This window comes from Ochotona princeps, chromosome 22 (genome assembly GCF_030435755.1).
Source record: "Ochotona princeps isolate mOchPri1 chromosome 22, mOchPri1.hap1, whole genome shotgun sequence".
NCBI classification, from domain to species: domain Eukaryota; kingdom Metazoa; phylum Chordata; class Mammalia; order Lagomorpha; family Ochotonidae; genus Ochotona; species Ochotona princeps.
The window spans coordinates 1,598,735-1,614,771 of record NC_080853.1 but is presented as its reverse complement, the minus strand read 5'-3'; the positions used below and the strand labels follow the sequence as shown (position 1 = coordinate 1,614,771).

The 16,037-nt window shown below is 42.0% G+C and overlaps 1 protein-coding gene across 1 annotated transcript in view; it reads right to left on the bottom strand.

Moving 5' to 3' along the window:
* Positions 1–16,037, bottom strand: part of SYCP2 (synaptonemal complex protein 2) — a 58,782-nt gene extending 42,745 nt beyond the window's left edge. The window contains exons 1-13 of the mRNA XM_058679871.1: positions 15,977–16,037; positions 14,905–15,048; positions 13,050–13,178; positions 12,262–12,366; positions 12,007–12,031; positions 9,306–9,391; positions 8,579–8,664; positions 8,305–8,339; positions 6,845–6,987; positions 6,709–6,761; positions 5,564–5,609; positions 4,565–4,660; positions 790–850 (exon numbers count right to left, since the gene is read on the bottom strand). Of these exons, the coding sequence (XP_058535854.1) occupies positions 790–850; positions 4,565–4,660; positions 5,564–5,609; positions 6,709–6,761; positions 6,845–6,987; positions 8,305–8,339; positions 8,579–8,664; positions 9,306–9,391; positions 12,007–12,031; positions 12,262–12,366; positions 13,050–13,178; positions 14,905–15,048; positions 15,977–16,000 (1,033 nt within the window). The 5' untranslated portion in view covers positions 16,001–16,037. The remainder of the gene's footprint in view (positions 1–789; positions 851–4,564; positions 4,661–5,563; positions 5,610–6,708; positions 6,762–6,844; positions 6,988–8,304; positions 8,340–8,578; positions 8,665–9,305; positions 9,392–12,006; positions 12,032–12,261; positions 12,367–13,049; positions 13,179–14,904; positions 15,049–15,976) is intronic.

Genomic DNA, 16,037 nt, shown 5'->3' with positions numbered 1-16,037 from the left:
CAGCTGTGGCTAGACAGAACGGCACCTGCCAGCATGTGTGTGGGCTGGATAGGGGGGCTGGTTGGGTGGAGCTAGGCTTCAATGCCCATTGACATGTATGATTGCTGAATGGGATGTGGGACAGACTGGACCAGTCTGCCGTACATACTGGCAAGCACCGGGAACCAGAGCAGGCGGTAGGCCAGGTAGAGTTATTGCAGGTCGCTCAGACTAGGCTGCAGCTCCCACTGGTTTGTGTAACAGCCAAGTGTGTGCTGGGCAGCATCAGGCTGGACTGCAACACCCATTGGTTTGTGTGGAATACAGGGCTGGAAACAGAACTGACCCAGCAATTGCAACCACCAGCATGTGCATAAGCTGACTGGGGCAACGGACTGTCCCGGATCCTGTACTGGCACACACACACAAGAATCAGGTCTGGGATCACCTCAGACCAAGTTTCTCTGGGATTCCTCCAACTGAACTGCTGATCTCAGAACTCCAACCAAGAAGAGAAGTGCAGGTTCCATGGTCTGACCATGGAGTGCATGTGTCAAAGCTGAGCCTCGTCAGAGGCCCAGACGGGACAGTGGACAGCATATCCAGGTGCACGTGGAGGATACGGCAGTCCATCGGAGCCTGCAGAGGACACCTGCGACCACAACAGAGGACGGAGGACAGAACAGATCAATCATCTACCCTAGCCATGTGTTGGCAGTGAAAATCATTCCACAGAAAACACAACACTCACTCCACATGGCAAATGTTTTCCAATCAAGAAAATATTTTACGAACAAAACAAGTGAATACCTTCAATGCTGTACGTTTGTACTTTATCCTCTGACACAGTGACTGGCTCCCACTGATGATCCTTAGATTTAAAAACAGGTTGTGACCAAACAGTCCTTCTAATTAAAAACACTCTTAAACACCAATTTCTAAGCTACACAAATCTACATTTTTAAACTAATCTTATTCAGTGATCAATTTACAGAACACACTTTTTTCTCCATTAGCTGTATATGTTACATGTTCATCCATTCACTTTTTAAAGGGGAGCTAAACAAGCCTAACTTGTTAAAGGTTAGGCAGACTGAAACTCTCAAAATTTTTTCGATTTTGATCTTCTGAATGGCAGAGAGAGAGAGAGAGAGAGAGAGACAGACAGACACTGCCCAACACAGATGGGGTGCTCTATATGCGAGTACACTCCTCCCCAACAGCTGTACCACCACAAACTGGAACAGGCAGGAGCCAGGAGTTCCTCCTGGGTGCCCTATGGGGGTGCAGAGTTCAAGCACTTGGGCCATTTCTCACTGCTTCTCCAGGCCTATTAGCAGGGAACTTGACCAAAAGTGGAGCAGCCGGGATTGGCACCTGCACCTATAGGGTATGTCAGCACTGTGACAGGCTGTTCTATGCTATGCCACAGTACTGGCCCCATAAAGATTGACTTGCAGAGGCAGAGAGAGAGACAGCAAGATCTTTCGTCTGCTGATTTACTCTCCAAATGGTTGCAGCAATAGCCAGTGCTCCACAGAGCTGAAGCCAGGAGCTCCCGCTGGGTCTCCCGCACAGGCTGCAGCAACCTATACTGCCTTTCCCAGGCTACTGGCAAGGAGGTGCGTGGGAAGTGAAGCATCCATGAGATTCCAGTACCACAGGTGATGGCTTAACCCACTGTGGCACAACTCCCGGCTGGAACTGGCATATCCTGCAAACTGCTGCTATGTGGGTTTGATTCTCACCTTCCCGGGACAGACCAGGGCACACGGCCATCCCCCATACCAACCTGCATGTTCAATAATAGGAAGAGGAGGGCATAGGAGAACTGGCTGATCGCCAGGCCAGCGATTACAAGGATCGACTCCTTTCTCCCTCTCCCCAAGGAATGCACGTGGGTGTGCTGCCCACTGCAGACAGGGCACAGCTCTCAGCTCATGCAGAGGCAGTGTTTGGGTTCTTCCCGTGTATTCTGGCAACAGCCTGCCCCACTCGTTCCAGTTATCTCACTGTGTGGGGTGGCTGATTCTTGTTTACAGTATGTGCCTATTCCCTCACTACCACATCAGTGTGATTCCTACTTGTTTACAGTAACAGTGTCTGCTTAGTAGTTCTACCTCCATGGGGGTGGGCAAGAACCTGGATCAAAAATTAATATATTCGTTGCCCACATCAAGAGCATTAATTTTACTTTATTACTCTTAACAAGAATGACCTGTTAATCTTTACGAGGTTACATTTTATTTTTCTATATTTTAAGATTCAATTTTATTAGAAAGGCAGATTTTTACAGAGAGAGAAAGGTTTTCCATCTCCTGGTCCAACTCCCCAAATGGCTGCAATGGTGACAGTTGAGCAGCTCCGAAGTTGTGAGGTTTTTCCTGATCTCCTATGTGACTGCAGGGGCCCAAGATCTCAGGCACAAGCAGAAAGCTGGATCAGAAATGGAGCAGCCAGGACACGAACTGCCATCCATGTGGGATGCCAGCACTTGCAAGCAGAGGATTAGCCAGCTATGCCACCACACTAGCCCCAGTTTTCCCTTCTAAAAATGTTACAACTCTTTTTCCTTTGAAATACACTGTCATACTCTTTCCTCAGCATATAAATCACTACCTAAGCCAGGTCCTGTAATCACATTGCTAATCATCCAATCATTGTTAGGTCCAAAGGCTGCATGCACATGAAGAATAGGTTAATAACGTCTTTTCTTTTTAAAGGCGTTTTCATGAACACAGATCATCTGTTCTAAGCAGATTTAACATGCACAAGGACCTGAGGTGACCATAAGCATCATCTGTTTGGACACAGTAACCATAGAGAGTGCTGTGAAATAACTAGCCAGTGTGTGGGCCAGGCTGGCAGTGCACGCTGAAGAGACACGAGAGAGACTGACAGTTATTCTGTGGAGATGGGTTTCTGCACAGAGCGGGAAGCACAGTTAGGACACAGCACGTTTACCTGTTGCCCGCAGTGCCAGCTACTGGTCTGAGCCCTGGCTGCTCCACGTCCCAGCCAGCGAGCTGCTCGAGAGCCTGCACAAGCAGGAGATGGCCCAAGTGTGTGGGTCCTGCCAGCCACGTGGGAGGCCTGGATGAAGGTGCAGGCTCCTGGCTCTGGGGACCACTGGGGCATTTGGACAATAAACCAGTGAACAAAAGATCCATTTCTCCAAATATTTGCCTTCCAAATAAAGTAATTTTCAAGAAAAATTACTTTGTAAAACAAGATGAAACCCATGGAGAACATGCCACTGCTACAGAAATCTGAGAGATGATTTAAAATATGTTTTGGGGGGGCCCGGCGTGATAGCATAGCAGTTAAAGTCCTCGCCTTGAATGTGCTGGGATCCCATATGCGCACCGGTTCTAATCCCAGCAGCCCCACTTCCCATCCAGCTCCCTGCCTGCGCCCTGGGAAAGCAGTTGAGGACGGCCCAAGGCCTTGGGACCCTGCACCTGCATGGGAGACCCGGAAGAGCTCCTGGCTCCTGGCTTTAGATTGGCTCAGCTCCAGCTGTTGCGGCCGCTTGGGGAGTGAATCATCAGACGGAAGATGTTCTTCTCTGTCTCTCCCTTTCTCTGTATATCCACCTTTCCAATAAAAATAAAAAAATCTTAAACAAATAAATAAGTTTTTTGGAAAGAAGAATTTCCTAGCATCTTGGTTAGTACTGATAACACAGTAATTAATACACCTGAATGTATCTGACATTTTCCCTATCATAGAGTAGGGCAATTGCTTATTTTCTTGTCTAAATTACTTATTAGACAAACGCAGGGACTATACCAACATTATTCTAAAGTTAAAGTTATTAACAGAAAATTCAGTTAAAAATACTTCTCCTCAGAATCATGCAGAACTCCCTAATGAAAACTGCCAGAGGCTCCGGGAGTCACAGCAGCCCTGGCAGCTCCGCACGTGTGGAACATTCTACAGCAAACACCCCACAGAACTGAGCCTCGCTCTCCAGTGCTACCCAAGGAACAATGCCGTGCTGTGCCCAGAGACAGTTTCATGAAAGAGTAAGGCCATTCATGATTTCCTATTAATGGTATACTGAATAGAATGCTTGCCAATGTGTTTGACTCACTTTGCTTGTATAAAATTTTACTAGTCATCAGAATGTAATTCATTTCTGAAAGTTGTATGCCAAAAAGTTGTTAAAAAATTTATCACTATTTTTTTCTGTTAAGACAGCAGAAACCATTCTTATGTCTAATTAGTTTGGTAGGAGTAACACCCTTGTCAAAACTGTAAAAGCTAGCACTGACAGTAATGAAAAGAATCGCTAGAAAAATACAAACATTCATATTCTAAAGTGAATTTAAAAATGTATGTACTCTTACAAGAGTACTTCAATGCTCATGGGAAACAGAATTAAAATATGTCTATTTTGGTGCAGATTTTTTAAAAAAAAACCTATGCACAGTTTTTCATAATATATTTTTTTTATCAATTATTGGAGTCCCTGAACTTTTTACTCAAAACATTTTCACCAAAATAAACTTTTCATGCTCTTTCCCGGGAACTTTCTGAACTCTCCCCGACTTTCACCAAATACCAAGGAGATACAGCTTACCTCACTGTCTTCGGCAACGTAGAAGGAGAGAGACTGGCTCTCCATGTTGAAATCCAGCCAGAATTCTTCCAGCTTTTCATCTGATGGTATTTTCAGCTAATAAAACAGACTTATTACTATACTTTTAAAAACGGCAACAGAAAAGCACACTAAGCTTAGATTAACAGCTGAACTTTGTTTTTCATTGTAGCGCCACCTGCCCCTACAAGCTGAAAGTCTCGTCTCAGGATACACTCACAACTAATCCTGGTGCCACAAAAATTCAGAGGGCAGGGACTCGATGCCAAAAGACCAGCGTCTAGCCCGAGAAGGACTTCACCTTGGGGCTCTGTGAGGAGGACAGGGGGCCTCAAAGGGACCACTGCAACCTCCGCCCTACTCGCCAAGGGGTCCCAGAAGTCACCAACAGCCTTCTAAAGGCCCTTCATGCTCACCAGATCTTTCCATGCACAAAATTTTAAAAATTAGTTCAATGATTCTTTCTGGCTCTATTTTTAAATTTCAGAATCCAGTAGCACTACTAGATTAACAAACATTAAACAAAGTGTTCCTGGACTCCTTTTAAAAGAAACAGTTAAAAAGCTGAGAAGGGATAAGGAACAGACAAGCGTCGGCATTTAAGTAAATTTTCAAACACAAGGAACAAACTCCAATATTGTACACAGAAATTACGTGGCTTCAAGCAATGACACACATTTCATCAGGTACTAGTACAGGTGAAATACTTCAACACACTCATGAATAATACACCACTCCTGGGCTGGACACAGGAGCCTGGGCAATCTGAACAGCCGGCCTAAGCGCCGTTACAGCTTGGCTACGGAGAGCGCTCTTCTAGAAAACGTCTCCTGGTGTTTGTCACGTATGCAATAGCCCAGCTATATTTACGATTGAATTATGACTAATTTTAATGCTGCTTTCAGTTTGTAACTCATAATCTACTTGACCCTTGCATCAAAATTCACCGAGTAACTGAAAGGCATTAAATTTAAGTCTTACCTCATATTTATCAAGAAATGCTGCCAAACAAGGGAACGTAAAGACTCTGAAATAAAGAGCAATTTAGGAAGGAAGTTCAGCCTTCAGAGGACATGCGTGTTTGGCCCAGAATCACAAGGCAAGAGCCATAACAACTTCAACAGAATCATCTCTCCTGTGCAACTTCCAAAGTTAAGTGTCTAATGGAAATTCATGTAAAGAAAAGCATATCACTTCGAGAATGTTCCTGAATGTACCTTTCCGACTAGAATAACTGAACCAAAGGTTTCGTACTATGAAATCTGGACAAGTTCCAATTTTAGGCTCCATGAAATTTATGAGGAAAAAGAATAAAGTGATTTCTGCTACAAAATATGGCTAAATTCATGGAGTACTTTCATGGTCAGATACACACTTCACATATTATTTCATTATCTTTTCGAAACAGACATAAACTGAGCATGAATATTCTTAAGTATAGGTAAGAAAACTAAGGCAAGCAAGACTGCAGTGATCTTTCCCATGTTTGAGTAAGGAGCAGAACGCACGATTCAAATTTAAGCCATATGGCACCTTGCACTGACCCCTCAACTCGATCTTATTGAGTGAGTGTTAACTCATTCATCCGAGAGTGTCCTTAGCACTGAGGAGCCAGGCAGCGCAGACACCCAGCTGTGCATCAGCAAAATCCTAAGAACTCACATTCATCTACTTCCATGCTCCCTGGGGGATAAGAACCCAAGGTCCTCCTTGGAGTAGGTTACTTATGAAGGAAGAGGCTCTGCTGGCTGCAGGCTTCAAATCCAGGACGTGGCAGTTCACGTCAATAAATACACACTTAGGTTCCTACTATTCCTCAAAAGCTAAAAAATAATGCAAGTGTGGAATAGAGAAAACCAATTCTGGCCATTTAAGGTATTAATTAATATAAATAGAAATGCATACTTTGCTAAGAAGGACAAATAAATCAAGGCCAGGCAAAGATTATTCCTAGCTACCAGTATAATAATTTATTAAATGATGTTACGATTAAGATATGGCTTTAATCAAACATCCATGCACATCTTTTACTTACAAAGTTACACCATACATAAAATTCCACACCAGGCCCCCTTCTTACGCTCCATCTCTATCAGTAAATGCTTGCTTATTGTACTCAAGTTTACCTTCTTTTATCTCCAAGCATGCCATTGACAAGGTTGAGAAATATCCTACAATCCTATTTTAAAAAGAGAAAGATTTTTTTAAAATCATAATTTTTCTATTACTCCAGTAGATTCTCTTTTCAAAAATAATACTTACAGTTTCAAATTCAGATTCTTTAATTCCTTTAAATGCAGTAACAATGAAATCCATTGAAAACCACTGACACGCCAGTTCTTGCCTTTGTTTTCTTGTGGTCATTCTACACAAAGCCTCCACAATGCCTACCTGTAAGTCGTAATCTATACAAAGATTATAAACATTCTGGAAAATTATAAACACTCATAAAAGTGCCTATATTATACATTTAAGAAAAATGAGGAAACTGGGAATGTAATTTCATTCTGTTTTGCTATTCTTCATATGGTTTGATAGTACAGAAACTAATACAGCCCAAATACTTAATAAAAGAAATGAGCAAAAATTTAAAAAGCCTTCACATGTCTAAATATTCAAACACTTCCATTCCATCATTACTACTAGTGTTAAAAAGGAAAGGAATTCAGGCCATCTATAAGTCAGTTTGTTTCTTACTGTGTAATGAGATGCAGTTCTTCCAGAGTGCACTGAATCATGCTTTATTTTATATGTAAACCATCACAATTTACCTATAGCAAACTTGGGAAAAACAAACTGAGCTCTTTAATAAACAGCACTTAAGAGTAATACATAAAACTCGATATTGTCAGAGTGCCTAATTTGCTTTTTATTTTGAAATTCAGAGTTAGAGAGACAGAGCTCTTGAATCCGCTGGCAGGTCAGGCTCCGACAGCCAGAGCTGGGCCAGACGGAAGCCCTGGCTTCTCTGGGTCCCCGTGGGGGTGCAGGGGCCTGTACACTCAGGCACGCCTCCGCTGCCCAGCTCAGGCCACAGGGAAAGGAACTGGAGCACAGCAGCAGGGCTACACACCCGTGCCTATACCAGATGCCACACCAGCTCTCAATTTTATAAAATATTACCTGAATAGTTTTTTAATACCAGTAAGTCAGCTCTATTTGAAAATTTCTTAATAAATACACCATTAGGCACAAATTATACTAATCTCTCTCTTTCCTTTGTAAATTGCTTTTGTCATTAAGACACCTTAAAAAAAGATTTATTGTTTAACTGGAAAGGCAGATCTACAAAGAGGAGGAGATTCAGAAGGATCTTCCACACTGGTTCACTCCCCAGATGGCTGCAACGGCTGAGCTGAGCTGAGCTCAAGTCAGGAGCCAGGAACTTCTTCCAGGTCTCCCCCAAGAGTACTGGGTCCCAGGGCTCTGGGCCGTCCTCGACTAGTTTCCCAGGCCACAGGCAGGGAGCTGGATGGGAAGTGAAGCAGCCAGGATACTTACTAACTAGCGCTCACATGGGATCTCAGCGGAAGCAAAGCAAGGATTTAGGCACCACGCTGGGCCCAAGACACTTTCATTTAGATTTCTTAATTGTGTCAGTGTACAAACACTATTTATAACTCTGTCACAATCTCATATTACATCATTATAAGGCTAATATTTTACCAAAATACATTATTCTAAATATTTCAAAATTTGAAATGATTACAAGTCATTCTTACCTCCAGCATCTAAAATCCTTTCTCCCATACCACTCCTGTGGATTAAAATGACAGATTACACAGCAAGCTAGTATCAATGAACAGAAAACCTCCGCTTTGGAGGAAAAACCTTCACTGACGTTAGCAACTGCCTAGTATCAGTGACTTGGACAAAAATACACTAACAATCTAAAAGGCTTATCAGTTTCAATTACTAGTACAATTCAGGGCTTTGCCTTAAAAGTATTCTTTAAATTCTGAACTTGAAGTAAAGCAATATAATATAACTTATTACATGAGGATTAACATTTCTTGTTTAGAGAATATCTTCCTGGCCTCCTTAGGCATTTTGTCAATCATAGCATTCATCTTTTTCAAGGTCTAGAAAAAAGAAAAGACAACAAATTCAGAGAAAATTTCATACCAACTTAGAGCCTACTTCTTCTTAATCACTATTTTTATCCAGAGAATGAAGCAGAATGGAGAAAAGAACACAGAATATACAGCTGCAAACACAAAACAGCATGAAGCGCAGACCGCCAAGCAGCACGTGGCACGGTTCTCGTTTAAACGTACATGCTGTCACCCTGAGACCTGGACACTGCACCGTGTTACTGCACTAGTGTCCAGCTGTACACACGTGCACACATGTACACATTTTCACATACATGTTTCAAGACCCCTAACTCCATGATCCTCGTCTAAACGTACATGTTGTCACCCTGAGATCTAGACACTGCAGGGTGTTACTGTACTAGTGTCCAGCTGCACACACGTGCACATATGTACACATTTTCACATACATGTTTCAAGAGCCCTCTCTGGTTGATATATATTCTTTTCCTATCAGCTATATGTATACCGAAGTCTGTATGATTAAGTGTAATAAATGCTTAGAAAATACATTCATTACATCAATAAATCATCCAAACAGGAGCATGTAACAAGACAAGCTAGTCTGAGATAGGAAGAATTCTTTAATCGTTTTTTGGCAAACATGATAATGAAGCAGATGGCTTTACCTCCTGCTGAACACAAATATTCACTCCCGAGTCAGCAACGAGGGCACAAATTTGAGGGATGAAACTTTCTGCTACAAGCCTTTTACCTAAATAAAAGTGTTAGTTATTGATAAATGTTCATTTTAAACCTCCCACATGGTTATTTTTCTTACATTAATTAACAGAAAAAAGGCACTACCAGCTCTGAGGTGATTCACTGACCTTGACCGCAGGAGCACAGATAAAGCCCTCCCAGTTTCTCATCTGACACACACAGGAAGTACTAGCTTGTGGATCACACAGATCACAAGTAGAAATTTTCATTTATGGGCTTTTACAAAATCTGGCCTCACTTTTTTTTAGTCACACCTCAAGAAACCTCTGCTCTTGGGCCCGGCGGCGTGGCCTAGCGGCTAAAGTCCTCACCTTCAACGCCCCGGGATCCCATATGGGCGCCGGTTCTAATCCCGGCTGCTCCACTTCCCATCCAGCTCCCTGCCTGTGGCCTGAGAAAGCAGTCGAGGACGGACCAATGCATTGGGACCCTGCACCCGTGTGGGAGACCCAGAAGAAGTTCCAGGTTCCCGGGTTCAGATTGGCTCAGCACCAACCGCTGCAATCACTTGGGGAGTGAATCATTGGATGGAAGACCTTCCTCTCTGTCTCTCCTCCTCTCTGTATATCTGACTTTAAATAAACCTTTTTTTAAAAAAAAAAAAAAAAAAAAGAAACCTCTGCTCTTGAGACTTATAATTCTATCTCCCTAATCACATGATTTGACTTATTTTTAAATTACCTCATTTTCAAATGATGCTTTAGTAATACTAAATATGTTCAGAGAAGTTTGCTGCTTTCTAGCTCACATTAAAAAATTCTAAAATAACTTTAAACAATGAATATACTTCAGCAGCAAATGTATGAGTTTCCAAAAATAATTGCACTAAAACTTAAAAATAAATAAATATAGATACTATTTACTTCTAAAGGCTGTTAGTCACTTATCAATGGGTGGTTTTTTTAGGACTGTTTTCTCCTCTAAAAAAAAATCATTGAGAAAGTAGCATTAACTGACATTTTTAAAAACAAAATATTTTTGCTTTGAAGGCAGCAAATGGTTTTCTCTCTAGGCCATCCGGGGATCTCAGTGAGCAACCCCCAGGGATGGAGTAACCTGGTCCTGGCCACGTGGCACGGTGCTCCTGCTGCTGCAAGTGTCACACAGCCTGCATCCTCATCCGTTACTGACATGCCCCTCCACTAGACCAGCACACGCTTCCCAGACCACGGGGCCTCGGGAGGGCACCCGAGTCATTCATCAGCAGGTGCTCCATGAAAACCATCTGAATTGATGTTTCACTGAATCAACACTGGCTCTGGTGAAGTTAATGAAGGTTACAAGAATTTCTGTCAGAAACGGGAACTGAGTGCCCGACTTGCCCTCTAATGCAGCAGGCCAGCTGCTCAGCAGTGCCAGAGGAATACTGTGACTTTCTGACGCTCGGGGACAGGCCCCATCCTGCACCAACACTGCTGACTGATGGACCACTCCAGTCCTCAGATGTGGCTGCAGAGTTGACAGTGGGCTTTGGGAACTGAACCTCAAACTGCACACCAAAGTAATGGGATAAACTCACTAATTTAGATGATAACTGAGTTAGCTTGAGCCACAACCTAGGCTAAGCTGGTCATCTCCAATCCCATATAAACTTACAGCACATATGTTTCCAACCACAGACCCACGATCATTTTAGAACCTTGTTGTGAGTGCTAAGGAAACTTCTTTCAAAGTTCATCAAACTGTGCAACTGAAGAACTTCATGTAACCTTCATTTCTCTAAGGCAGACATTCTAACTGCAAATATTAAAACAAACAAACCCAAGAGAACTCCATCAAAGCCCACCCAGGGGGACGGATATGTTCAATGACAATCCTTCTCACGAATCTGTAGTAGCTAAGTTATTTTGTGCATTATATAGGAAAAAAGATTTTTGACTATGTCAAGATTCAAAAAGATACTTCTGATTACATAAAATCTCATTACAGGTGAGCAATAAATGAACAGTCAACGTTGAAAGCAGGTAACACTAATTGGACAGTGAAATGTACTCTCAAAAAGGTATTATTCTCATTACTAGATTTTTATAACAAAGGATACATACTCAATCATTATATCTTCAATTCCATCAATAAAACATTTGAAGAAAATTTTATTTCTTATTATAAGGACCTACACAATCTCATTTTTCTTCCAGATGTCTGCAGTTTAAAATACTATTGTATGGCCCTTTAAAAAATCCGTTTCTTAATCCCTCCCCAAGAGCTTGTGCGAAAGGGACAGTGCTGCAGTACGCTACTAGTGCACTCAAGTCTTAAGTCTTCAACAGAAATACTGTGTTGAGGGCCTGGCTTCTTGGCACAGCACATCAAACCGCCAAGGGCAATACCAGCACCACAATTTGGAGTACAGGCCCAGGAACCCAGCTTTTCTGCTGCTGATCCGGGTTGCTTCAAATACACCAAGGCAGGTGCCAGACGGCAGCCTGAACACTTGGGTTCCTGCCACCCGTGGGAGACCCAGAGGGAGTTCTGAACTCCTGACGTCCAGTCATTTGGTGAGTAAACCACAGGATGCAAAATTTCTTTCTTTCTACCTTGGTCTCTCCCTCTCTCTGTCCCCGTCATCCAAAGAAGTGTTTAAAAACAAAGATACATTCACTATACCTTCATCACTGATGTCAAATGTTATCTGAAAAAAATAATATTTACAAGTTATTATCTTCTATTGTAACTAATACTGAAATACAGATTGTTTTAACACTAAACATGCAATTATATTAATCTGTATAAATTTCTTCCACACTCTGAAGAAACTAATCCAACCAAGTCAGTGACCCATCTATCGATGATGCTCAGGCTCGGGACAGAGACCACGACTCGCTTCTTACACACATAACCAAGTTAAACAATGAGCTTTACCATCAAAAGATCAAACAAGTCTTCCATCATGTTTAGGACAGCGTCATCTTTTGACTTTCCTCGGCTTAAAATAATTTCCTTGCATTTTTCAAACCAGGTAACCATGTATAAACACAAAAAAACACACATATCATTTGGAATTTCACTTTAATTCATAAGAATGTATTTACGTTTGCGTAAACAGTTAACCTAAGCATACAGATACATCAAAAATGATAGCATCAAAATAAATTAATGTTTTTAAACATTCCCTGTACTTCATTAACTCATTAAATTTTCCCACAGTTTGAGAATAAAGTTCACCTTAATCCCAGTAGATCGTTATTTTCCTTTCTAAGCCCTAGTTAAGTATACTTATAATAGATGAAAGTAAGTTATTGTTGAAATTTGGATTATTTTGGAATCATTAGCATGTCAATTTTGCATTAACTTTTCCTTAATTCAAATACGTGAGTCATACTAAGACACAGGTACCGTGCTAGATGCTGGTTAGGTAACAAGGAACTACACAAAAACGAAGAGCCAACATCCAGCATGGCAGAGAAACCAACAGCAAGCTCAGCAGTAACCAAGGAGAGCTTAGGAGACCTGCAGGGGTCTGCCGCTTAAAGGAGCAGGATTACCAGCAACTGCGTGGACATTCCTTGTGATTTTTATCCTTAAAATACACACAAGTTATAAACATATTTTTTTCCTCAAACTTTTACTTAAAGCTCCCAAACTCATTTCTTACTTTAGCAGAAAGCATGCATTTTACCGTACGTTTCCCTCACAGGTTCTGTACTTATCTTCTGGACTAGACCTTGTTTCATCATAGTGAGGAGGCCACATTGTCCCAATATAGTGATGTTTTTGCCACATTTTGCCACAGAAGCCAAAATGGCCGAAACCATTTGGACGTCCTTTTTATTAAGCTCCTGCAAAGGAAAGTAGACATTGAACCTTGTGCAAACACAAGAAAATGCTAACAGCTTTACCCTCTTGTTTCTAAGCCTCACCAATCTCAAACAGGCTATGACCACTACCTTTACACTGCAAAGAAAGACTGCGTAGCTTAAACAGAAACTTTGTGGGTGTGCTAGGTGGCAAGCAAGTTACCCTCTGCTCGTGATGCTGGCACACCGCATGGGTGCCAGTTCCAGTCCCTGCTGCGCCATGTCTGACCCAGCTCCCTGTCTTTGACCTGGGAAAGCAATGGGCGTGGCACGAGTCCTTGGGCCCCTGTGCCTATGTGGAAGACTTTAAAGCAGCTCCTGGTTCCCAGCTTCCAACGACTCAGATCTGGCCATGGCAGCCATCTGGGGTGGGATAGGGTGCCAGCAGATAGAGGGTTTCTGGCTTTCAAGAAAAAGAAAGAAAGGAAAAAAAAGGGAAAAAAGGAAGAAAAAGGAAAAAAAGGAAGGAAGGGAAAGAAACAAACTTTTTCCAGTTTCTGGGCGCAGAGCAGTAGCCTAGTGCCTGACATCCTTGCCTTGCACACGCTGGGTATGGGCACCCGTTGGTGTACTGGCGGTTCCGCTTCCCAACCAGCTTGCTGCTGTGGCCTGGGAAAACAGTCAAGGATGGCCCAAAGCCTTGGGACCCTGCACCCGCGTGGGAGACCCAGAAGAGGCTGCAGATTCCTGGCTTCGGATTGGCTCAGCTCCAGCCATTGTGGCCACTTGGGGAGTGAGCCAGTGGATGGAAGATCTTCCTCTCTGTGTCTCCTTCTCTCTGTATATCTGATTTTCCAATAAAAATTTAAAGATACATAAATCTTTAAAAAAAACTTTTAAGATTTACTTATTTTCATTACAAAGTCAGATATACAGACAGGAGGAGAGACAGAGAGGAAGATCTTCCGTCCAATGATTCACTCCCCAAGTGAGCCGCAACGGCCGGTGCTGCGCCGATCCAAAGCCGGGAACCAGGAACCTCTTCCAGGTCTCCCACACGGGTGCAGGGTCCCAAAGCTTTCGGCCATCTTCAACTGCTTTCCAGGCCACAAGCAGGGAGCTGGATGGGAAGTGGAGCAGCCGGGATTAGAACCGGCGCCCATATGGGATCCCGGGGCGTTGAAGGTGAGGACTTTAGCCGCTAGGCCACGCCACTGGGCCCCCCAAAAAAACTTTTCTAAAACGCCCAGCCCCCTGAATAGCAAACTCAGGGCAAAATTAAGATCTTTACAAATTCAAAAAATTTGTCTAGAATGCAATGAACAACAATGAGTCACAAATCTCACCATCAATAATTGCCTTTCCTAGTGTATACAAGTATTTTATATATGATGACCCAAATGCAAGACTTAGGTAATTTGTCCTTTTAAAAATCACTAAGCAAAGCTCCCTCACGTGGCACTTGGACAGGCTCCTGTGCCTTCTCCCTAAAGCAGAGGGCGTTACTAAATCTCACAAACACTCCTCTCCCGCAGTTCACGTGACACTGCTGACGCTAACCCTATTTAAAAACAGCTTTCTGCGTATCTTATTGTGGAAACAGAGTCCAATGCTTCAAGATGTCTCCAAGCTAGAAAAAAAAGCTTTCTTAACATAATTCTATTTAAACATACTCAAGTTTTTATTTTTTTCTGAAGGAGTACTTCCTAGAAGATAGAATCCCATGTAATAATTTTAAAGATCATTAAGCAAAAAAATCAGTATTTACCCTGCATATAAGGTCATCCAACTTGTGAAAAAACTGTTTGCTGCATTTAATCTTCACATCTTCAGAAATATCAATTTGCAAAAGTGTGTCCAAAGGCTTGAAATTGTTTTTCCTTAAAGCATCATCGATGCATTTTTCCAACTGCTGGAGAAAAAGAACAGCGTATGTATGGAATCAAAGCCCAGATCAGCCATCACCTGAAGTCGGCGTTTGAGATGTTTCTACCTGAAAACTCAAACAAGTTCACAAACTATGGGCTCACTTACATTTCTAAAAATACTGCCTGCTGCTAAATAGGGAGCAGCCAAGTTACACAGTAAGAGGCTTTGGTTAAAAAAAAAAAAAAAAAAAAAAACTCTCTAAAGAGAAATATATTAAGACTCCCAATTCATTAATTTTATTATTAAAGTCATCACCATGTTAAATGTAAAAACCGGATAAAAAAGTAAGACAGGATCTTAAATTCACACTTAACACCATGGGAAGAAGCTGAGCCTATCTGACTGCACAATTGTAAACAGTGCTTCAACAGTGAGGAAACACGCAGGAGCACCCATGGGAAAGAGCTAGCCAACACGCAGGAGCCAACACGCAGGAGCCAACACGCAGGAGCACCTGTCCCACGTGTTCTGTAACATTCCTAACTTTACAACAATTTACCATTCCTGATATCAAAGCACAACTTCATTACTAAAAATTTTCACACTACACGCCTGGCAAACAGATATTAGAATCTACTCCCTATGTACTCTTCATTTCTTATCTGAGAATTTTAAAAACTTAAAATCAATATACATACACATTAATCAGTACATAATTTTTTTCAATGTAAAAAGTATTACAAAAAACAGGATATTTTAAATACTTGATAAATATTCTTAATATAGCTTCTGAAAATATATCTACTGAATAAATCAAAGGGCATTTTTTATTCAAATTAGTCTACACTTGAACATTTCATTAAATTTTGTAAGCTTTATCACCGCTCAACTGGTAACACTGAATGCCCGTAAGTAAACAAAACGTGATTTTTAGGAATTAAACTACTTCCTTTGGGTTTAGGCCCACATACCTGGAGATCTGGTTTTACTGGCATTTTGGCTACATTAGAAGCAGCAGGAAAAGAAAAACCT